The sequence below is a fragment of the Poromitra crassiceps genome, assembly GCF_964638095.1.
Source record: "Poromitra crassiceps genome assembly, chromosome: 10".
NCBI classification, from domain to species: Eukaryota; Metazoa; Chordata; class Actinopteri; order Beryciformes; family Melamphaidae; genus Poromitra; species Poromitra crassiceps.
Genome location: NC_139631.1, coordinates 31,263,040 through 31,288,786, shown reverse-complemented (window position 1 = coordinate 31,288,786; position 25,747 = coordinate 31,263,040). Strand labels below are relative to the sequence as shown.

At 42.5% G+C, this 25,747-nt stretch overlaps 1 protein-coding gene across 1 annotated transcript in view; it reads right to left on the bottom strand.

The window, feature by feature from the left end:
• The window catches only part of bin3 (bridging integrator 3), a 43,561-nt gene extending 22,139 nt beyond the window's left edge, over window positions 1–21,422 (bottom strand). The window contains exons 1-5 of the mRNA XM_083644160.1: window positions 21,332–21,422; window positions 13,637–13,685; window positions 12,900–12,940; window positions 5,349–5,410; window positions 3,213–3,349 (exon numbers count right to left, since the gene is read on the bottom strand). Of these exons, the coding sequence (XP_083500286.1) occupies window positions 3,213–3,349; window positions 5,349–5,410; window positions 12,900–12,940; window positions 13,637–13,685; window positions 21,332–21,339 (297 nt within the window). The 5' untranslated portion in view covers window positions 21,340–21,422. The remainder of the gene's footprint in view (window positions 1–3,212; window positions 3,350–5,348; window positions 5,411–12,899; window positions 12,941–13,636; window positions 13,686–21,331) is intronic.
• Between the last annotated feature and the right edge of the window lie 4,325 nt (window positions 21,423–25,747).

Genomic DNA, 25,747 nt, shown 5'->3' with positions numbered 1-25,747 from the left:
AACAGACTAAATCTCACACTACAAGATTAGCTATGCGAACTGTCGGTGCTGTGCTGAGTCGCTGACACTCCCAAATCTGCTGAGTCAACAAAGACTTTGGGCTAAAATTAGTTTGAGTAAGAAAGTGCCATTAGGCCTAAAAAAAATATAAGTTTGGTTCCTGTTGGTTGTCAGTTGAGGTGAGGGTCGGTAGGGAATTTATTTTATTTTATTTTTTTATTTTATTTTCAGTGGCAGCAAGGGATAGATAGGAAATATATAGATATATTTTTTTTCCTTAAAATTACAGCAGCGATGGATACTTTTTTCATAACATAGCCTACATGTACTGTACCACTGTGCTCTACACACGTTTTTATATGAACAAAATATTTAAGTCAATATGAATGCTTCAATGTTATTAAAACGTGCTGATTTTAAATGTTCTTTTTTCTACTCCTAAAAACCAGTTCTGGACCATTGGCATTGAAGACATCTCAAACAATATTTCATCTCATACCTTTAATGGCATTATTAGACCGCAAAAACCAGACATACACACTTCTATCCCCCCCCCCCCCCCTCCCTCCCTCCCTGCCTCTTCCAACTCACGGCTTCCTCATAGCTACACACACACGCACACAAACACACACGTCACACAAACACACACGTCACACACACGCACGCACATGCACGCATACGCACAGATGCACGCACACGCGCACACACACGCTCTGGTTTGTGCTCTCTGGAAGAGAAAAGCCCACTCCCCGGGTCCGCAGGCTCTCCAGAATGTCATTTTTTAGCTCCTCTTTTTTCGTCTGTGCAACCTTCGGCGGGGGCAAATGAGTATGTTGCTGTGCACGAAACAGTATCTCGAAGGCGGACGGAGCGGTACTTTGAGCTGTCGAGGGCTGAGGTTCTGCCGTGCACTTCAGTGCTAAATACCTGAATTGAAACGTAGCCATGAAGCCACTGACGAGCGAACCAAGCTGCTGAGTGGGGGTCGACACCACATCGCTGGAGATATCCGTCCATTTGTCAGCTCTGTCCACTTTGCCGGCTGCTGATACGAATATACAAGCGCACTGTTTAACTTCCTGAAGCACGTTTTCAAACGATTTTAACCCCAATCTCACAATTCTGGTTGGCACGCTGCTGCATGGGCAGAGAAGCGACACAAAGCACATGTCCGTCATGCTCCCTCCATGCCATTTTCGTTTTAAAGTATCCGTAGCGAAAAGCACCTTTGCGCAGTGGCAAACCCCGCCCCTTAGCGCCACCGTCAAATCAACAAGCTCATAAAATAAATTGGGTCGCACGTAAATTGACAGGGTCGGTCGGCAACCGGAACCAAACTTAATTTTTTTTTAGGCCTTAGGAGGAAAGTGTGTTTGCTATCTGGAATCACACAATTCACAAGAAAGATAGATAGAAGATACATACATATTGCACAACAGCAAATGGTACGCAGCAGCAACATGTAAATCAAAAATGTTTCCATTGTAATAAATAGGTTTATACTGAAATATAATAAATATATATATTCTCTGTTTTGTTTTGTTTTATTTATTTGCACGTATTAAAATTGGATACAGACAAAGGAAAACAACAGAAGATTGTGCCGGTACAGAAAGGAAACCCTAATTTGGCTTAGGCCGAATTCAGATACAATCCATCGAGACGTATAGTAGTCCGGCTGTAGTACGTCGGATCTCACTTCACCACCCCTTTCTTCCTTCTCCCCTTCAAAACGCGTGTGTGCGAGCGAACCAGGAAAAGACGAGTGCTGAGGCAGGCAGGCTTTCATTGACAAACTAACATGAGGATTTTTTATGTGAAGAGAACAGATTTTTTGAGAGAAGAGAAGAGAAGAGAGTGTCGGATTGTGTCTGAGTGGACCTTTATTCTGGGTCTCTACATAAGAAAAGAGAAAAAAAGGAGCTTCTTGGATACTTAGTCCACCACCCAGATACACCTAAGCCACTCCCCCACACCTCGAATCCCGACTCTCTATGACTTTCCTATCCTTAGCTACGACCCCTTTTCCCTACATTTTATGGGTTCTACCTTGGCTCATGCCCCTTCCACCAAGTTTCATGAAAATCGGCACAGTAGTTCTGAAAACATGACCTCCTTGGTGGAGGTAACTATCAATGAGGCCTTTAACGTGAGCCAAGCGTTTGTTTGAAAAAATTATGATTATTATTATTCATGTCCATCCTCAGTCTCTAAAGGTTTAAACTGTTTTCTGTCGCTGCTACCTTAGATTAAGAGTTTCAGCTGTCTTGATCCAGGCTTTGGGATAGACTTGTTCATTACACACACCTAGAATATCCTGGGATAGGAACATCATCTATGACTGTTGTGTTAGGATGTATTTAGTGAAACACCTCCCATTGTTATTTCAGACACCAGCCAGTGAGTCATAAATGCATCGCTCTTCACAGCCGATAACCAGTTAGCTTTAGCTTATCCACCTTATTTTTGAATGCCCCACTGTACAAATAATTGTGGGTACAAGTTCCGGTTTAACGTGACTTATTGTTGCAGCTTGCCATTTCCTTTGTTATACTCTTTGGCTGCAGAGCCGAAATTATAAACTGGAAACTGGAGTACGTTATGAAGGTTATAAATATAGTCACGTTATAAACAACTAACCAACGCTGGGAGTCCGTATGGAAACAGTGATACTCGAAATGGTTAAAAGTTAAATCAATTTGGTCATTTAGTGGCGTTTTACTGCCATGTAACATAGCTAAGCTAGCCGCTAACATTAGCCACAGTAGCCTGCGCACTGCGCTCTTAAAGGGATATTTATCGACGAGATTTCTGCCAAGCTGGACCCGATTAGTGATTTGCTCCGTTCGCCCAGACGGGTGTCAAGCTGTCAGCAACAAGGCTGGGAGGATCACACCGGAAGAAAAACCCAGAGGCATCATGGCCGCTAGAGATAAGGTGGATAGGGGATGAAGCAACAGATGCTCTCAGAAGACAGCAGAAGGAAAGACATAAGGATGGTTTTTAGACCACAATTTGACAAATTTAAAAACCTGCATTAAAAAAATGATAATCTTGGTTTACTCCTTCGTATGTCTAAAGAGAGACATTCGCCTGGATACTGTAGCGAATAGCAGGAAGATCTGATCAATTAAAAGAGTAAGACAGAAGAAAGAATGAGCGAGCGAGCACACAAAGAGACGTGAAAGTCGGAGATTGTGAGAATGACTGACCTTCTCCTGGTTGAAGGAGTCCATCCTTCTCATGGCGGTGTCCAGGGCAGTCATGGACTCGAGGAACGCCTGGTCCTGCTCACACAATGGGTTACTCAGCAGGTCCGCAGAGATCTTCACTGCTGCCTTGGACATGGCTGAGAGACACACACACACACACACACACACACACACACACACACACACACACACACACACACACACACACACACACACACACAAAGAGCATACTCTTTAGTCAAATACACTTCTACTATAACACATTCTAATCTTACTCAGTCAGTGCCAGCTTTTTTTTTCTTCTAAAAAGGGACAATTTAAGTGGACAAAGTCAACATCACAGGAGCTCAGTTGGCCAATATCAAAGCTTTGAGCACTTCACCAGAATGTGTGTGTGTGTGTGTGTGTGTGTGTGTGTGTGTGTGTGTGTGTGTGTGTGTGTGTGTGTGTGTGTGTGTTGTGTGTGTGTGTTTGTGTGTGTGTGTGTGTGTGTGTGTGTGTGTGTGTAAGAGAGCGGCGGGGTCTTCAAAATGATCTTTGGGAAACAATTGGAGATCAAACGTAGAATGGCACAGTGCTGCCTCTATTGTAGGAATTGGAGGGGGTGGTGGGGTTGGCTGGCTGGCTGGCTGCTGTGATGAATATTCACCCGAGCACCAGGAATCAGTGCAAATGTTTCTACACTGACAGCACCCATTACTGTTAATCTGCACGCATGCCACTTTGTCTTAGACGCAGAGCACATATCAGATTATCGCTTCACTGTCAAAATACATGAGCTGCACTGAGGAGACACCAGTCGACAAAAGAGAGGAGAGAGGCTCCATCGAGATCCTGCATCGTCGGTTGCACAAAACACCTTGAGCTAAGATTTTCCTTAAAGTCGGAGTTACGGTTTCCATAAAATAAAATCGGTTGCACAAAAATATTTGAAGGAAACCGTAAGGAGAAGACTTAAGGGTGTTTTGCGCAACCAATTTTATTTGATGGAAACCTTAACTCTGACTTTAAGGAAAATCTTAACTTAAAAAGGTGTTTTGTGCAACCAGGCCCTTGGTCTCTTTCACACTCCCTTGGGATCCTCTCAAGAAAAAATGATCAACCAATCAATGACCCTGGTGTGGGCCTTCTGCATCTCTCTCCGTGTGACAAGTAACAAAGGGCTTGATTTGACCTCGTCTGACATGACTGTAAAGGAAATGTTGATTATAGGGTGATTTATGAAAATCAAAGCGTGACCCAAGTGTGGTCATTTTAATAATCTGTGTGATTAGTGTGCAAAACTAACACCTCAGTCCCCCTGTAATTACACGGTGCCCAAATGAGATAAAATGGAAAATTCTCTATCAAAATCACGGTGATCTCTCTGCCGCTGCCTTTGCCTTCTGTTACTTGGCCTAATTGAAAGTGTGAACCCGGAGCAGCCCTTAAACATCATCGTCCCTCCCCGGCCAATTGTCAGGGAGTTCAAGAGAGCCCCCCGAGAGCGTATCAGCACCCCTGACTTGATGAATGACGAGCGATATGGGAAGCTGTGTTGAGCATGATGCAGTGCTGACATGCTGAGGAGGTCCACCGCTTTGTTTGCTGGAGACCTGTGCAACAGATGGAATCCATTAACAATAATGAGGGCCTGACAGCTCCCCACACTTTGATGAGGCAGACATCCATATTCCACAGCACAAAGGAGAGGAAATGAAGACGCTTCTCATTCACCCACCCCCCCTCCCTCCCCCCATCCACCCCCACAAGTATCTACCTACCAGGGCCCAAGTCTACTGCTACTTAGCAAATAGATATTTCAATAACCACTCCCAAATAAATAAATAAATAAATAAATAAATAAATAAATAAATAAATAAATAAATAAATAAATAAAAAGAAGGGATTCAACAATACATAAGTAATTTTTTCTTTGTGGCAGGCAAAAAAATAAAAAATGTGTGGGTAGACAAACCAACCAAATGACAAGTTCAAACAACAACACAATCCCAACAGTGCACACTGTAAAGGCAGCATTGAAAAAACCTGCCAGGCAACATCAAGTGAGTTGTCAAGTCAGTGCTCCAGCTGTATTGAAACACGTGGAGATCAATGTCACACCACCAGGAGGTATAGGTTGGTAGAAGAACACACCTGTATCCGCCTCAGTGCTCTTCTTCATGTCCTTATGAAGCTTCTTTGTCTGATCCTCCAACCTGTGGGGCAAGAGGAAGGGTGATTAATAATAGCATGGCTAATACGGTAACGCGACAGTAACGACGTGACAGTCAGCAACAATGGGAAATATGGCCTGCTGCAGCTGTGTCACCAACAATGGCATTAGTTGAGAGTGCTAGGTTGAGAATCTAGTGATCAGAAACATAATGGGGGGAAAAGACAGAGGAAATTGTTCCAGTCAGACAGTGTCCACAGTCCTCACTCCTCACCCCTTTTAAATCGATATCCTTCACTCAAACATGATTGGAAAAGGCAAAGAAACCGCCCAATCCACAAGTAGCAAATACACACCTACAGAAGGAAGTGAGCATAAAAACAAATATGGTTCAAAATGGGATTACACATTTCATTGATTCCACATAAAACATGATTATAACATCCTTTAGCTAATTATGAACACAGAGAACCCTTCTTGTTACTGTCAACTACATTTGCGCTCAAAAGCATTAATGTCTTCAATCATCCCTCTGCACATATCCCAATGATGGGTGTTAAAAATGGCAATTAGCAGACTATGGAGGCTGCAAAGCATGCCATTCATTATATCAATTAAGGCAAACGAGGGGCTGTTTAGAAAGTCCCCTGAGACTGCTGTCATATCACTTCTCCTGCTTTGATGAAAAGGGGAAAGTGGAGGGGTTGCATTTCCCATCTTCTGTTGGAGGGATTATATTAACGAGGGAGAATGCAGTTGTGCGATTCCATAGGTTTTCTATCGGGATACAAGTTACAGCAGCCATCATGGCTGGGATTTGGATTGAGGATTTTAAACCACAAATGCAGTTTTACATAGGAAGTCAGGTGCCTGAACACCCTTAACATGAATGTGTTTCTCTGCTACTCTCCAACACTGGCTGACATGGGTACAACTTACAATCACACCAAAAACAGTGCAGTATGGGGCCAATTCAATGACAATTCCATGGACTTAAATACCAGCCGTTTCCAAAATGATGAATCAAGTAGAATCTGATCTGGGAAATGAATACACTTGCATACACAATGTGCTCTAAAGTTCCACAGCATGGGCATCCTGTGCCACCGTCAGCTACTTGAGGAACTAATCTGTTGTGTTACACTGTAGTAGCTCAAATCAAATTAGACTTGGATGATATTTGCATGGATCTGTCACATGACAATTGACATTCATTCATTCATTCATTCATTCATTCATTCAACTGTTGTCCCAACACTTGAAACAATGGGCTACTGAAAACAGAGTGTATAAAATAAACAGACTCTTTGTCAATCATAACTTTGAATTGCCTCTGTGTATGAAATGGGCTATACAAATGAACTTGCCTAACTTTTGGGGATTTTTACATTGAATGGACGCCACAGACCAGATGGAGGTTGTTCCATAAATGTCATTTCCAGTAAATGGAAATGATGCAACAGTTCACACCACAGGACAGGAGGACAATGGCATTCTGTCAGATCAATCTCCCCAGTGGCTTGTTTCGAAACTAAATGAAACCAAACCAAACCGGACAAGCAAGGTTGTCTTATATTGTAGTCCTCTCACTACAGGTGAATAGGGTAAACATTTGAATCAATATGTATCACCATGAAACTTCCCCAGTTGATCACTTACATCAAGGCAATTATTTTTTGTATTACAAGTTTTCTGAAATTGCATGTTTAATTGTGCAAATGAGGCATAAATGTGTGCTAATTTGCATACATTTCCAGAACAGAAAAATATTGTCTTAATGTGAGTCATCAACTGGGGAGGTTTCATAGGGATATCTATTATTATTTTTTACCCTATTCACCTGTACTGTCTGTTTTGGTAGGATCATTATTATTTAGGTGTGATTTTCAAAACTTCCCCTCATTACTTAAGACTTATTTCCCACCTCTCATTTAGAACATATTGAGGACACAAAATCCATTGAGTTTGGTTTTGCTGCAATTAGTGAGAGATTGACCCAAATTGTGTGTTAAAATGCCTGGACTAGAGAGCCATTCTTCTGGTTGAGTGCCAGGTGAGCCCGGGGTCCGTTTCCAAAAGGTGTTAATAGAGAAGCCTATTGAACAGCTGCTCCCTGCTCCGGGTGCCCCCACAGTTGGGGCCACTGCAGCCATAATCAGCCAGCCATAACGCCTGCTGAATCAGAGCCATGTGTGTGGATGTCAATTGGAAAGACATTAAAACATTTCTCACGGGTTTCATTTTCTTAAGTGAGCACCACGCTATCAACACAGCAAAATGATCAAGATCAGGATATGATGGAGCCTTCTCCAAAACAACTCAAGTCAATTGGGACCTGCTGTTCTTCAGAGTCCCAAAACAAAAACAGCCATGTCTAGCCGTGTTTCCATTCAGGTTTTGCGCAAACTCTAAGCAAACTTTTGAAAAGTTGAAAAGTAGGCTCTGTGTGGGCCTGGGGGGGAGGGGGGGGGGACAAGATCATAGAGAGAGAGAGAGAGAGAGAGAGAGAGAGAGAGAGAGAGAGAGAGAGAGAGAGAGAGAGAGAGAGAGAGAGAGAGAGAGAGAGAGAGAGAGAGAGAGAGAGAGAGAGAGAGAGAGAGAGAGAGAGAGAGAGAGAGAGAGAGAGCTTTCCAATGGTTACTTGCCATAGGACAAGCGATGATTATGATGTCATGTAATCTGCTGCTGGCTGTATTTCTTTCTTTCTGGAGGCGAGGAGTAATATTACAGCCATCACAGGAGCAATGCACATTCTGCAACGCTCACCTGCCATATATCTGGGGAAGAGGTCACACAAAACGGTTCTGGGAGTCACCGTGCAAAAGGTATTTTAGGGACGGAGAGCATGTGGGGTGCAACCCTTTAGATCCAGAACAACATTTGATCTGAGGCAGGGTCATCAAGCCGTGCGTTTGTCAGGCCCGTCGGCTGCCGTTCTGCTCCAGCAGCAGAACACATCGCAGCAGACCAGACAAGCTGTGTCATAACTTATTCGAAAAAGGTCTTTCCATCTCCCATTTGGTGCATTAACTGTTTTTTGAAAAAGGCAAAAACCACCTCAAGCGAGCGTTTTTGTTTCGTTTGCGAAATTGATGTTTTCCTTTTATGTATAATGTTGCTGTTTCCATCAACCTTTTAATACTTCAAAGACCTATACACGACCTATACTGTACATTGCAAATCAATGAGCTGTAGTTAAGATTTGCACTAAATGATGGTATAAAAAATAAAAATACAGCAGCCTGTTGCACCAGCTGAACGTAAGTTCTCTCTTAAGTTGGGGTGTAAAGTCCACACTAACTGCTACGTTCAAACTAGTTAGTTTGACACTAAAGTTGTGTCTTTGTTTAGTTGCACCACGGAGACGTAAGATACATCTTAACTAGTAGACCCTAAAGTCCATACTGACCAAAATAGTGTCGCGGAAAATGACATTTTCACTTCCTGTAGCCAATCAGTGAAAAGCACGGTGGAAACGGTGTTTATTTACCGTTGTTTAATTAAGTGGAATGAAAACAGTCGGGACATGTTGCCCACCGCAAGTTAGTGCTTTCATATTTCATCAACACTAACTAAATGAGAACGTTATTGAGTAACGTTCGTTTAGGTTCATATTACTGTTAACATTTATCTGTGAGCCCCTCATCAGTATTGTAGGCTAATTTACCACCATCCTGCCTCGCTAAATTGTTGCGGTTATTTTAATTTGTATGCAGTGTTGCAGCTTGTGGGAAACAAAAGCGTGATATCAAAGGGTGTAATAATTGATCACGGAGAGCGCGTTGCGGACGCAAAACAACGATGCGCCATGGTGCCAAGTTGCAATCCGTGCCAACTGCTATTTTACGGAGGACTTTACACCTAGTAAGACGTAGGTGTAAAATTTAAGTTCTAACTTATGCCTAAGTTGTAACTATTTCACTTGGTGCAACCCAAATATTTTTAGTAGTGCGTAAATTCGGACTTAGTGAGACTTTACGTTCAAACTAGCTTACGTTTCAACTTACGCACAGCTGGTGCAACCCACCGCAGGTCTTTATGGAACTCTGAAGAAGTGCTCCATACGGACTTGTTTTGGAGAAGGCTGCCATTGAGTTGCGCTCGCAACCTCCCTGTGTTGGACAAACTTCACCTGTGTTTCAGCTGGCATGGGGGGGAGGAGCTAACTTCACCTGTGTTTCAGCTGACATGAGCGGGAGGAGCTAACTTCACCTGTGTTTCAGCTGGCATGAGGGGGAGGAGCTAACTTCACCTGTGTTTCAGCTGGCATGAGCGGGAGGAGCTAACTTCACCTGTGTTTCAGCTGACACGAGCGGGAGGAGCTAACTTCACCTGTGTTTCAGCTGACATGAGCGGGAGGAGCTAACTTCACCTGTGTTTCAGCTGGCACGAGCGGGAGGAGCTAACTTCACCTGTGTTTCAGCTGACATGAGCGGGAGGAGCTAACTTCACCTGTGTTTCAGCTGACATGAGCGGGAGGAGCTAACTTCACCTGTGTTTCAGCTGGCATGAGCGGGAGGAGCTAACTTCACCTGTGTTTCAGCTGGCACGAGCGGGAGGAGCTAACTTCACCTGTGTTTCAGCTGACATGAGCGGGAGGAGCTAACTTCACCTGTGTTTCAGCTGGCATGGGGGGGGGGGGGGGAGCTAACTTCACCTGTGTTTCAGCTGGCATGGGGGGGGGAGCTAACTTCACCTGTGTTTCAGCTGGCATGAGGGGGAGGAGCTAACTTCACCTGTGTTTCAGCTGGCATGAGGGGGGAGGAGCTAACTTCACCTGTGTTTCAGCTGGCATGGGGGGGGGGAGCTAACTTCACCTGTGTTTCAGCTGGCATGAGGGGGGAGGAGCTAACTTAACCTGTGTTTCAGCTGGCATGAGGGGGAGTAGATGACAGAACTTTCATTTTTGGGCGAACTATTCTTTTAATGTGCAGTCAGTGAGGCATTTCTGAATTGATTGCATGTTTTCTTCTTTCAGCTCTGAAGAACAGGCCCCACTGTCTGTGAATGGGGCATTCATATAGTTCTTTTCGACTTACCAACCACACATCATCACTCGCCAAATTAAACAATATTTCGGCTAGCACGTGCACAATGGTCTGCCGATATGGATCTGAAGGGTGGAGAAGCTAAGATGTCTGTACATGCCTGCTCCTCTGACTCATCTATAAGGTCTATTGGTGCCACACCTCTCTGATAAAGGGTCCTCCTACTCAACAAAACCAAATGGTGCTCCCACTCAGTCTGCAAGGCCCTCAGGGACTCTGTTTAACCTCAGACTCATGCCCAGATGTACTGAGCGTTCAGGTCTGAGGAACGTGCTCTGAACACTTCTCTCTCTCTTTTGTTTCAGGTCTGAGGAACGTGCTCTGAACACTTCTCTCTCTCTTTTGTTTCAGGTCTGAGGAAGGTGCTCTGAACACTTCTCTCTCTCTGAGCGTTCAGGTCTGAGGAACGTGCTCTGAACACTTCTCTCTCTCTGAGCGTTCAGGTCTGAGGAACGTGCTCTGAACACCTCTCTCTCTCTGAGCGTTCAGGTCTGAGGAACGTGCTCTGAACACTTCTCTCTCTCTTTTGTTTCACAGAAAGCGTTCAGGTCTTAAGAACGTGCTCTGAACACCTCTCTCTCTCTGAGCGTTCAGGTCTGAGGAACGTGCTCTGAACACTTCTCTCTCTCTTTTGTTTCACAGAAAGCGTTCAGGTCTGAGGAAGGTGCTCTGAACACTTCTCTCTCTCTTTTGTTTCAGGTCTGAGGAACGTGCTCTGAACACTTCTCTCTCTCTTTTGTTTCACAGAAAGCGTTCAGGTCTTAAGAACGTGCTCTGAACACTTCTCTCTCTCTTTTGTTTCACAGAAAGCGTTCAGGTCTTAAGAACGTGCTCTGAACACTTCTCTCTCTCTGAGCGTTCAGGTCTGAGGAACGTGCTCTGAACACTTCTCTCTCTCTTTTGTTTCACAGAAAGCGTTCAGGTCTTAAGAACGTGCTCTGAACACTTCTCTCTCTCTTTTGTTTCACAGAAAGCGTTCAGGTCTGAGGAACGTGCTCTGAACACTTCTCTCTCTCTTTTGTTTCACAGAAAGCGTTCAGGTCTTAAGAACGTGCTCTGAACACTTCTCTCTCTCTTTTGTTTCACAGAAAGCGTTCAGGTCTGAGGAACGTGCTCTGAACACTTCTCTCTCTCTGAGCGTTCAGGTCTGAGGAACGTGCTCTGAACACTTCTCTCTCTCTTTTGTTTCACAGAAAGCGTGATAGCACATTACTCGCTTCACAACAGGCTGCTTAAAGAACGACTGTCTGCAGTTCATTTCAGGGTTATTGCGTTTGCCTCCACAAATCAATGAAATGCTTGAACATACGGTAACATAGAGGAGCTAATTATTCTTTCCCTGAATGTATGAAGACTTGCAGTGTATAGGAATTTCATAGGCTATTGATTAGAACTTACAGCCTAAATCCAGGTTTCTAATTTTAGATTCCAGCGCAGCTCAAAATGTGAGCCCTAAATTCTAGTTCAAGCTGACCAATGGAGTTTTCCATATACACGACATGAGTGTGTCTATGTTCATACCGGTAATTCCATGCAAACAAACAGAGAGTATGATGTTAGACCCCAATAACCAATAAGGTTTCTTCATTTTTTCCCCTTCTGTGCCTGTGCTGAGGGTCTAAGGTTGGTGGTGCCAGGTAGACTGGGCTATGTAGGATAGGTAGGCACGCCATGTCCTGCAAAATGCTATTGCGTGTCTTGTTTTGCTTCTTCGTGACGTACATCATTCTGTTATACGATTGATTGTTGAGTAGTTTGATCTAGGTAGGCTCCTTCTCTGCAACGTCCTTTGAAACATGGTTGTGAGGAACGGCAATATAAACAAATTAACTTCACTATGTTGAATCAATTACATGTCCGTGCGGGAAAAAGGGACGTCAAATCAGCAGACACGCTCCTCCGCAAGGCTCCCATGCGGACAGTTTTCGCCTGGCCGTGCAAAATTAGGGTCTAGGCGGACAAAGTGGAATTTTCAAAACTCCCGCTCACTTCTGCGAGCAGAAACCCGCACACAGAGTATAATAAAAGCTCCAAACGTTTTCTCGTCAGGATTCCGTGTCTCTCATTTCTGTGCGACAGTCCATGCGGGAAGTATAATTCTCTGAAGGAGGTCTTATTTTTTTATGTTTACAAGGCTACAATGTTCAGTGGATTTCAGTGCAGCTACCCACTCATCCATCCACTACTACACTAGTCACACATTTCAGTCTAAGAAATGAATGGAACAAAAAAAAAGAAATTGAAAAAAAAAGTCCTCGTATAGGAAAAAAAACACCACACTGTGTCACAATATCTACCAATTCACTTTTGTACTCACTACTATTCACTTCATTGTAAAAAAAAAGACTGAAATATCCCAACTCCCAAGAGATATGAATAGCATGTGCATTTTGTTTCATGCTGGAGATTTCCATCAGATGAAGGCTCGTTCATTGTCTGGCTTATAGACATTGCTGTGAGTATTCATTTAAAAAGCAAACTTACTTTTGGAGCTTGTCATATTCTCGCTCGAAGTCTCTTTCAACCTAAAAAAAAAAAAAAAAAAAAATGAACAGCAAGTTGTCACTGGTTTCATTATTTAACATGTGTGTTCATTTAATCTCTTTCCCTTAAATTAGTGGTTAATCCCAGCATATGCGAACATGATGATGATGACAGAGCTTGCTCAGCCATGTCTATGGAACACGACAAACACTGGTTGCAGAGGTAGCACAGGTTCCTGTCTTGTGGTTCTGTGGGCTCCTGGACTTAAAACACGTGGGCCAAAACAACAAGGGAGGCAGCTGCCACTTTGTCACTAGTGGGTCATCTAAGTTGACTTCCTGGTTTTGGCCTAGGATGGCACAGGATGCTGGAAACCCAGTAAGACAGTGCCTGCTGGCCCACAGACCCCATTACACTGGAAGTGGTTTTCTCCAGCAAGGAGAGAACACCCACTCCATGTCACTTCAAGGCAACCACCTCAGCCCCCTTCCATGGCTTTGACAAATTGGCACCCTTACGTCTCACAGTTGTGGCACACGGTTGAGATGATTTAGGCTACTATTCATGTTCGATACACTATTTGTGAAGACCTCCCGACTACATCTTCACAAATACACCGTGTTGAAAAGTGTTGCTTTCAAGCAAAAATAACTTGTATTTAATCGAAGGAGATTTCATTAAATGTTGAGGAGTACGTGAGATGGAAACTCCCAAGACAAAAAGGATTGGTGACTCACTGTTTTAGAGACAATCTGCTTCTTTGGTTGTCCAATCTTGAAGGGAATCCTGCAACGAGAGAAAGTTAGAGAAAAAGCTGACATGAGGCAGATAAAGGCTAAAATACTTCTATCTTCTATCTTAATTATTTAAGGCTTTGATTGACATCAGCAGCGTGAGTGACTGGAGGTGGGTATAGTGAACATGTGCTGAAAAGACTGTCAATCTGTGAAGCTGTGTGTTAAATGGCAGCTCGTCCGGCCGGAGTGTGCAGTCAACTCCTGTGCATTAACTTCCTGTCATCACATCGACACATCTGGCTCCCATTGCAGGCGGATATCACCAATTAGAAGTGGCTGTCCCCTCTCCTCTGCGTGGCTTTACTGCAGGACTACCAATCAAACACAGATGCACATACTAGCCTATGCTATGAATCAGAAACATGATATTTCAGGGCACTGGACTGTGGACACCTCTTATAGTGAAAGACATCCACTGTCATATGTCAGCGGACTGAAAAAGACAATAAGAAGACAAAGGCACGCCTTGAAAAGACAAACTTGAGAGCAGTGCTACCAATCAATCCAAAACAAAACATATCATGAGGTTTAGTGTAACTGCAAATAGCCTAGCACACATAGGCTAGTTGCACCTGATTTTCAGAATGGAATACACACTTTTCTACACTCTTGAAAGAGAAACACACTGACATCCTAGCTATAGTTTTTCTAAAAGAAAAATAACTCCCTCCCTCTTAGTTATAATGGTCTTTTATCGTTTCAAAACCTTGCGTGTAATAAGTTGTTTCTTAGCATCGGAGCTCTTTGGGAATCCATGAGACAGAAAACAGTCTTGCCAAATGTTGCACACGGCTGTAGGTTGTCACTGATGATTTGACACTAATAGCCTGAAATCCAGGGTAGATGATGGAGAGTTGCGGGTGACAGTGACAGGCTGGGCGAGGCAGCAGCTGCGTCAGAACAAAGGTGTGTAGACTAATGAGATGGAAAAGAGAAGGGTGTGAGGTAGGGCCTCCTCGTTGTGCAACCAGGGAATGCTACTGATGTGTGGGGGATATCCTTTTGATGACAGCTCAATCACAAAAGTCCACATGGTCAAATAATAAGCATTTGGGATTAATCTGAAATACATGTAAAAAAAAAAAAAAAAAAACTGCTTTCACTGGTGGGGAAGACTTCACTTGATCAAATTCATTTTTATCTCAAGTAAAGATGATTTTCTTAGCAGCACCTGTGCTTTTAGAGTGTATAGGAATCCTTTGCCTTATTTTCATTGAGGATTCAAATTCACAAAGGCCGACTTAACTAATAACTTTTTACAGCAGTAGTTTTACCCGTGTCATAGTTTGGGTGAGCCACCACCAACGCGGAAAAAAACACAGTTAACGCACCAACTGAAATTCCTCAGCTCCAACTTGGATGACTCATCTTTCTCATATTACCTGTCCTGAATACTATTGATCACATTAGGCGCAACACGTAGAAAGCACTTCAATATAGCTTGGTTTGATACTGTATGCCAGAGGAGAGCCCAGGGGGGCTCCAAACAGTTTCAGGGGAGGCTCAGTGAATGAAAGTGAAACTATAATACATTAGTTATCAAAAGGAGATCACATAGAATAATATGATTTGGTTAAAGAGATAGTTCAGAGATACAAATAAATGCCTTCAGACAGACCTTTTTTATAGTCTGAAGCGATCTTGTCTCAATTGTTGAGCTCAAATAATTGTTGGGATCAAACGACATCATCATGATCCCATAGGCATTCAGGAATATTTAGCAAACCTAAGGTAAGCAAGAAACGGTGCAACCGTGCCTACCAACGGAAAAGTTTCGCTGAGCGTTGTTCCGCGTTTTTTTTTCCGGACCAAGGTCGATTTTTCAGAAATTCGCTTCCAACGTGTACACATCTGTTGCTGTGATTGACACGTGGGTCAATATTCGCATTTGCATCGCAATTTCGTGCTGTATATCCGCATCGCTCTTGGTGTGTAACAGCCTTTAGAGTCTGTCCAAGAAAAGCAAATAATATTTTCGGGTGGATTTCCCCTTTAATATAAAAAGCCACCCCTGAAGAAAGAAATGGAAGACAGAGTCCATCACATCATAGTTGCAGAAGACGTAGAGCTACTTCTGCAAACAGCCGTAGGAAAGTGGTCACTCTTCAACTCCTCATGAGAACAGTGTGTTATTGGCAAATAGCCTACACCCGAGTGTGAGGCAGACAGAAAGGGAATGTGGCAGGCAACCAGGAGGAGAGGGAGAGAATGGGAAGATGGTTTTCACTGTGTGAGAGTCAATCCATTTCTGATGTTTCTTCACACACTGCGATATTTCTGCTGGGCCCAGCATGAATCGAAACATCGGGATGTCAAGTCCTGTGAACCCAGAACTTGCAAGGAAAGGCAGACCTAGCCACAAGACAAGTTGAAGACAGAAGACTGTAACTTAGACTACCGTATATGTTATAGCAGGTAAAGACCAGAGCATTTTGAGCACACATTTAGGCCTACAAATGACAGGCATGGGTAGTTAATCATTCAGACTATTTGATTAATATAAAAGTACTCGTGTTACTCTGACGATTTAATACCAACAACAACTAGTAAATGATCTAGTAAATAGCAGAGTTAATTCTCAAGGTACCAACGTATTTGCTCCATGAGTTTTTAGGTGATCAATCATAGCAGCTTGATATCATCTGCCATTTCCTGGTGACATATTAGGTTATAACCTGCAGTGACAAACATCAGACCCGGGTGTTTGTAGCAAGAAGTGCTTTGTGACACATAGCTGCGTTCATACTGTATCAGCAAGTACAAGTAGGGCTACTTTGAAATCAAGAGCTATCTGATCTTTGATTTAGCCCAACAGGCTCCACGTCACTTGTCCAGTAAAGCACGTAGGCACGAACAAAGAAACAACAGTCCTCTCTACCGGGACACATTATACATCAACTGGAAGAACCGACGGCTTTTCACTCAAACTGCAAAATGTGTGTACGCCATTAACGGAATAATGCATCACTCAAAAGAAACGAGCTTATTCCATGGGAGTACAGAGGGCCGGTTGAAGACGTTGGGGAGTGGAATTGTTCTGGCGATGACCCCAGAGTCAATCCTCTCACGTCATAGAAGCAAGTGTGCAGGCCCTACTGGAATGCACCAGTCAGCAGAGCCCATAAAGGGCTCTTTTCACTGGTCTTGCACCCCACTCTTGACCTTGTGTTTGGCCGTACGTGCTGGTGGAAGCGTCGCTTGCCAGCTATTGAGCGTCTGACTAAGCGAGTGACGCCGTGTTGCTTGCATGGTCGCTGGCCCTTCCTGACCGTGACACAGAGACAGACCGGGGTGCGCTGATGTACGCGATGTGACGAGTTAATGGACAGACACGTCACAGACGTGCAATGAAAGGGTTTTCTCCCCGTTTCCCTCTTGAACTCTATTGGTCAATTAATCGGGAGAAACAACCACTGACTGAAGTTATTCGAGTCTGTCGTCAAGCTCTGTTACTACTAGCGGCACATGACTGAAGGCCAGTTTAACCCTCCCCTATACTCGTAAATGCAAAGCGCAGTCACAGAAATAAAATGAAATGCAAAAAGGCTGGAAAGAGAAGATGGCAGTAAGACTTCACGAGTGCTGTGATTTAAGTCAGAGCAGAGGAGTCATTTTGGTGCATAATCAAAATGACTGGGCTAAAATGCATGACAAAATGGTTTTCTCATTGCATTTGCCTCGAGACAGAAAAGTTGCAGTTAAAGACTCATAAAATGTTTGTCAGTTTGGCCGCTATAATGTAGCCTAACAAATACATAATTTAAGATGTTCTGTGCTACCCTACAGCTGTACAATGTGTGCCCATACTGCCCACCATTGTATTTTCCTCATCTTAGACCTCTGACCCTAAATAAAAATGTGTTTCAATTTCAAGTTTGCCCGTTACAATAATTTGCTAAATGTTGCCCTTCTGCATCGGCTGCAACACGATGATATCTCCTACTACGGTATTTTCTGGGGCACCAATTTATGATATACATTATTATACATACCTCAGAGAGTTACATGTATTTGTCAATCATATTAAGTGAGGGGATGCTATGCTACAGCAACATAACTAGTATTGAAGAACAATGAATCCAAACAGCAACAACAGCCTACACATTGTTCAAAAATTGCTGTTTCAGCAGCACAGATTCATCAAGACAGATTTTTTTTTAATTTGATCTAACTGCTCCCATCAAGTCCCTAAAGTTCATTCCATTGGACTCCGACAGCAGCTTCGAAGCCTCTGCATGACATTAAGCCCGGGACACACGACCAAGTGGTAGTCGGCCATCTGCAATGTCTGGACGGTCCTGAGCATCTGTCGCCATGGTTTTTGCGTTGTGTCCGTCCACCACCGTTGGCACGAGTCGGCTGCTTTTTTTTGGAACCGGCCGATTCGATTCGACATATAAAATCAGCGCCGGGCAGTTGGTGAGAGAAATCACTGATTGGCTGGTGGAGCATAAGCGAAGCAGTGCACACAAGAAGAGAGGGCACGGCACGCACAAAACGTTCATCGTTCAAAAACTCATCTGTCTCTCTCATCTCATCTGATCATTCCAATACACAAATATTTTCACAAAGCCTGAACGCCGTGGGCTTCAGGAACGCCCCTTGAGCCTGTCGCTCTATGCATCATATCACCCATTTATTTATTATTATTTATTCTCCTTATTTTTCGCCTCCGCCTCTTCCTTTCTTCTTCCACAAGCAAAATACCAGGCAAGGGCTGCCAGCGTCAGTGCCACTTGCAACTTTTTTATCAGACATATTCTCCAGTAGAAGTACGGTAGCTATATTAATGGTAGGCAAATGTTGCTTTGTTTCATATATCTGGTGGTTTGTATATTTGCAGCACAAGTTAGCCTTGAAGGCTAAAGGGATTACGCAGAACACCTGAGCTGAACATTTTCAACCCCTAACCCCAACCTTAACCAAATTATTTTACTTGCCTAACCAAAACAAACCAGCATCCTTAAAACAAAAATACATGTTTGAAGAGTTGTATGGCAATTCCTCTGTTTCGCGTCATCCCTTTCTTTTAGAAAGCCTTCCCTGCTAACTTCTCCCATGTGCATATACATGGCAATAGTAGGTCTCGGGCAGCCACAGGCGCAGAACGTACATGTTAAGTGTCCGTCTGCTGCGGTCTTTGCGGTGTGTTTAAGTGCAACTTTTTGGCCCCGACACAGGTGGCGTGAGGCAACGGAACAGTCGACCTTCGTTGCCGCTAGTTCTAGTTTGCTGTTGGCCCGGTGTGTCCGGGACTTTAGAGCATCTGGTTGGTGCGATGGGCCCATACGAACAGTCTCTACCAGCCATTCCCAACCTATGGTCCGGGGCCCACGGGCGGGCTGTGAATGTATTGAAAGTGGGTCGCCTAATAATTTGCTAAAACATTACGATCTTTGTGAGAGAGAAAAAAACATGTCATTATTACTATGTGTGAGAATGCATTTCTCCATTATTGAAGGATACCGTTATTTAATTAGTAAAATTACTATACACTACTGTGCTGTCTATAATATCTATTTGCTAATTATATTGCAATGCAGACAGTCCCTCACTTTTAGTTTCTGATTTGTGTGTGGTGCCGATGGACAGCTCCTCTGAGAATGCATTCTTTGGCATCCGTAGCGTAGCCTACCTGTTTACGGTCGGATGGGGGCTGCAAACCTTTTTCAAAGGTTCAAGTGGGCCATGATTCAGAAAAGGTTGGGAACCACTGGTCTATATGTCGTGGTTCTCAAACTGTTTTGTCTTCAGCAGTACCCCGTTTCCCAGATTTCTGAATCCAAGTACCCCCTTTACCCAACTACAACATTTTGCTTAGAAAACTGCCAGAGAAAACTATAGGACGAATCAGCGTGACGTCACTTGACACCCAGAAATGCGGAACCCCGCGGCAGTTAATAGTATGAGTTGTGCCAAACAAACATTAATATCTCAAAAATCACATCGCTTATATTTTGACATTCTGAGTGAGAGCAGAAGTAGCTCAAGAGTTTGATGTATAATATATGCATGTCGTGTTAAAGTTGTGTGAACTGTCACAGTTTTTAAAATGTAAACAGAGTTAACTGGCTAGAGTCAGAGACTCAAGCCTCACGCCACTTGGGCTCCATAGGGTTCCATTGCCGTTGCCACCCAGTGACGCGGTCTGTTTATGCTGCTCGGCTGATCCCTCGTATAGCATTATGATGCAATGAATGAATGATAACCCGCCTTTTGAAGAATATAACATTGTAAAATAAGAAATGGAGTGAAATAGTTGCAATTAGTGCTTCCTGTTCCTGAGCAGATTTATTTTAATGTTTTATTCATTTTCATTATTTATTCGTAAATTTTTCCATTTTCTCCAAATCCTCTCAAGTACCCCCTGTAGTAGCTCCATGTACCCCTATGGATACGGGTACCCCAGTTTGGGAACCACTGCTGTATAGATAGTCGGTCACGTTACTTCCGGTAGCGTGCGCGTGTGTGTGTGTGTGGCCATGGAGGAAAACGGGATGATTTGCCCCACGCTGACCCATTGACAGCCTGACTGTATGCCACCAATCACCTCTGTGACCTTCATGCTCACACCAACTTCCCACAAGTTTTATATTCCTGCTTAATTTGAGTTGATTTTGGAGGAACAGACTGGGTGAGCTAAAAGTGGGTCAAAAATTTAAATAGTTCCCCCAAATTACTGACACCAATTGCTGTTAAGCTGTCAACACCGTCCCTAGGCCTTCCCACTGGTATTAAACTGAAGAAAATACTGTGGACTTGTGGGTTAGGAGACTAAAAGTTGGGTAAATAGTTTCTTCATTTGAACTCAAACTGGTGTTGGACTGGAAGAAATCAAGGAAACTAGCCATTCGCCTATTACTATTGTATTAACATAGGCCTACATGGAGGTGGGATTAGCATACTGTGACCGACCGACTCACCTACCTTCTAGGAAATATATAGGTAGCCTACGTCCTAAACTATGAATCCACAACTACCATTAACGTTGATGTGATATCGCACATCAAAGCAGAAATCCTCATGACACAAGGATAAAGGTAAGAATCTGAAATAATGCCAGACTGTCAATGGACAGCCAGATTCCTCCAAAACGTCAAGTGGCTTCCAACTTTGCTAACGTTAATAGCCTAATAGCCTACAGTATAACCTTATCGCCATCTAGAATGGTTAATCTAAAGATTATCCGAGCAACTATTATAACGTTAGCATAAAAACACTCCCTTATAGTGTTGCCATTGTTTGTTAATGTGTCAGCAACTAAGAGTATACAGACTTAGTTAGTAAACTAACGTTAACTGCAAAACCTCGATTCCAACAAATAGCCGAAGCCTTTAACGTTACACATGACTGTTCAACAAGAGCATGCTCTTTTGCAAAGGTTCTGCGATGTATCTTCATTAACTATGCGAGAAAAGTGACTTGCAAAGCATTGCTTCATTAGTGTCGGGGTTTATAAGACAACTCCTGCTCATGTTTCAGCCTGTTTGTGGAGCAGTTCCAGGTAATAGCCGGAGCCCAGTCGGCAAGCCATCTGTCTTTAGAGGAATAACAATGTAGCGAAGTGTGAGACGAGTTCACACTTTTAGAAATACGCTACAGCCCTAAATTAACGGCATAACCGACAATACATACCAGCTCATCTTGTGGGAATTTCTATTCCAGTTTCATTGGCTAGTTTGTATCTCTTCAGAGGACCTCATCCCTTTCCACCAGTCAACAGTCGAGCCAAAACAGGAAGTCGGAAGCTAACGCTCAAATGCTGTTTCCTGGCTTTAGGGAAGTAGTTTGGTAGAAACAGGTGCAAAACGATATCAGGTGAGTTTAAACTCGAATAAGCCATAATACATGTATAATTTTTATGGTGTTTGTGAATAATTACAGCCTGTAGCTATACGTGCTTTGCATATGTTTAGAGCGCGCCTGTGCGCGCGCCCAGTGTGTGTGTGTGTGTGTGTGTGTGTGTGTGTGTGTGTGTGTGTGTGCGTGCGTGCGTGCGTATGTGCGTGTGCGTGTCTCTGTGTGTGTGTGTCTCTGTGTGTGTGTGTGTGTGTGTGTGTGTGTGTGTGTGTGTGTGTGTGTGTGTGTGTGTGTGTGTGTGTGTGTGTGTGCGCGCGCGCGCGTGTGTGTGCGTGTGTGTGTTTAGATAGTGATCCAAGTAGCCCAATGATATTGTTTTATTTATTCAAGTACTTACATAGAAATAACAAAACAATTGCATTACAACAAACTGAAGTGCCAATAAACAGGGGAGCACATCTCCCCATCACAAGGATATAGTAAAGTTCATTACAATATTCAGCTCATAAAAGGACCTTATTATAAGGTAATAGAAAAACATGAAATAGGCTAAAGACATCCACAACATTTTAAACAAGACCCCTTGTTTTCTTGAAAAGAAAGAAAGAAAGAAAGAAAGAAAGAAAGAAAGAAAGAAAGAAAGAAAGAAAGAAAGAAAGAAAGAAAAAAAAGCCAACAGAACAGTTATCCTGCAGTGTGTGTTTCCAAATTGTCTGTCTTGAATTGTTGTTATCCCATTTCACCCAATGTGACTTCTATCATGCATAATAAAGTAATTGAGCACCACCTCCAGAATCTTAGGGTGGCAGTTTGGAACATTTCCGTGCACATGCAAACATGAGGATATACTGTCATGAAAAGGAAACACAACAGAAAACAGTGAGTATCGACTCCATCTGAACAGTAGTGCCACCGCAGTGTCACTGTTGACCACAGAATCCCTGATGCCACCTTAGTCCACGAGATGAGATGAGTAGCCTGTCATATCTACACATTGAAATATCTTCAATCATGTCTTTTTCTGTAACTATTTATTGTCATGAATAATCCCAAGTCTATTGCCTTGCCCAAGGCCAACTTCACGGAGACTAAATCAAACAAGTAAACACGAACATTTGCACAAGGCTGCCTTCAGCTGTAAGCGCTGTAAGCAGACTGAGGTCACATTTATGATTTTTTTTTTTTTTTTTTTTTTTGCTTCTGTGGAGTTCTCATCGCATATTGTTCTTGATCAGCCAACCCTGCAACCCAATTTGGCACAAAGATGGCTGCTAATGTTGGCTCAGATCCAACATGGAGCAGAGAACCAGGATGAGGCAAATCCCTATTTCAGAACATTTACTTTACTTGTCTGCTTTTGGACAAAATAACATAAAAACATACAATAAATCATACTTGGAGAGAGCAGTATCAAGAGGGTATTGTTTTTTTTGTTATTGACATATATATCAATACCATTCTCACATAACCATTGCACACTATGATTATTGTTCTGAACAATATGGTGCAGCCTCTATTGTCAGTTAACCACCAAAATATGATGAGGGGGTGAGGTGGAGGGGATCATATAATTCGAAAAATCTATCTTCCGTATTCCATTACGAAAATGTCACAAAACAAAAGTGAGAAACAGAGTCAGATGATATGACTGAGGATACATTGAGTTTGTAATTACATGGCTTCGTGGAGACATGGAAATATTTTGGGATAGTCTCCGCCTTGCATCATTCCTTAACACAAAGATAAACACAGTTTTCTCTCAACGGACACCACATTCAATACTATAATTAAAAGCATCCATTCTCACTTAGCAAGTGTCAAATCAACAGCACAGACACATCATCTCTTTCAGTAATATTGGCCTTTGTTTCTGTCATTTTTGGTCAGATACATTGGAAAAGATCCACCGTCTATGATGATCAGTAAGTTATTGATAACTATATTACATTTAAAGGAAACTTATTTTTTTTCTTGACGTATATTCCCTTCTAGATGTTAATTGCAGTTTGCGCAAGCCTAGCTGCTACAGTAGTCTAACATGTAGGCCCTTTTGCTCAAGACTAGATTGCAGGCAAATGCCAATAATGCCTAAATTTGATTAATTGTCACCCTTATCTGGGATCAGATAAGAAATGTGTAACATCTCAATCTATAGGAATGTTTAATTTTCAGGAGGTTAAGTTGTGATTTTAATTTCAGTTGCAGTGATACAGAAGAATCACATTAGGAAAGAGTTCACAAAATCTCCATTTGTTGACAACAATGCAAAAGGTTAATGCATTTTTATTTTTTTATTTGGTAGCCTACAAAACTATTGACTTGCAGTTAGATGTTCCTGGATGTGTGAACTCTTAAACTATCTCAGAAAGTGCAAGGAGGTCATTCATATTATTCATTTAACCATGTAGATGAGCTGAGAAAAGACTCTGAGGCCAAATTAATTGGAAAGTAAGTGGACACTTGCCAGAAAGCTCAGCAATGAAAACTGGTTGGTGCAGAATGCAGTGTTCTCAGTAGCACTGTTTTTCCAAAACCTTTCTTTTGGCCTTTGCATTTGTCAATCGATATTCTCTTTAAATTTGATTGCCGTGCCTTGCCTACTGACCAGTAGCCTACAATATTTTCTCTAGTTCACAATAGCAAAAACAATGTCTGTATACAGTTTCTTTGTCTCGCATCCAACACACAATCCAGAACACAGCCGTTACACAGAAATATGTCAATTGAACTAGATGGCGAGGAGATCGCCTCTCTGAACACAAAGGGAAGCATATCCAGGCAGCGAGGATTGTGATCAAACTGGGAAATATGTTGCCAAGCGGACATATTTGACCACATAAACAGTGATGACAAAATGCTAACGATTTACTGTATGTGTGAAGACCAGTACCGATATTTTTCGACCTCTGGGTGCAATGTCATTCTAGCCTTGAAAGGAGTAAAATACCTCATGTTGTTTATCATTTCGATCAGTGAGATATTTAGTAACCACTCAGTCATCATCAGCAGTCATTGCCACCATTCTCATGCAAAATGTAAAGAAATGTCATAATATTTGGTGAAAATGCCATGCTAATATATAAGTTGTCTGTTTTTTTCCAGGTGCTGCTCTGGGCAAGATGAGTCTTTGAGGAAACGACCTCCCCTCCTGCTCTTTAGGGGGAAGATTCGAGCGTAACAAAAGCACTTCTTGGGAAAGGTGACATCACTCTCATAGATTAGTTTTCATAAAATGTGACCATTGTTGTGCATTATTTAAGTACGTTTGAGGAAACAAAGTAGCCAATGGCAGTGATGATGAGTCACGAAATATTTTGAGCGATGATGGTCTCAGGTATTTCCTCCTGTCACATCAAAATTCCACAGAGGAGCCATTTGTCAAAATCAGTGGCGTTGTCATTCAATGGAATTTGTTCAAAAGGTGATCCAATCATTCAGTCTCCTATTTATCAGCAGACAAGCAGTTTCTCACATGGAAAGTTCTTGCATGTGGACAAATGCACATCATTTAGAAGTCTAACAATGCTGTTCTGTTTTTCTATACAATGGGGGAGATGTGTTAATTGAAAAACTCAGGTTGTAACCGTAATGGAGATACACAAGATGTTAAAAAAAAGACCTTTTTGTTTATTCAGAGAACACATTAGTGCTTCCTTAAACCACTTACCACTTTAAAGCATACAGAAGGTACAAATTATATTATTTTTTGAAATGGAAGATTAGATAACACACCATTATTCGGCACTGTCTCAGTGCTCCGAAGACTTTTGCAATGACCTATGGCCACAAAATATTCTGCATTATAATTACATTACTAAAAGCTTTAAGACACATTCCGCACAAGCATTCAGTCAATTAAAAATTGTGTTTATGCAGACATTTGTATTTACATTAGTGTGCATGTAGGCATGCACTATATGCACAATTTAATACTGAGTTATGGTGCATTTGACAATTTGAGTATAAAAGTGTAAGTTTCTACTGTAGCTACCTGCATACATATTTGTATACTGTACAAAAATAACAACCCCGCAGTTCAATAACTCAATCTGTCCATATTGTAAAAGATGTAAACATGGATTTAGATACTTGAACTTCTCTCACCATGTGCTGCTCATGTTTTGGTAACCTACAGTAAGTTGTTTTTCTTTACATTGTGTCCACTACTATGAAGCACAGACAAAAGGTCTTATTCATTGTTGCGTTTATCCTCATTCATCTTTTCATTCATATATTGCTGGTTTGCAACCC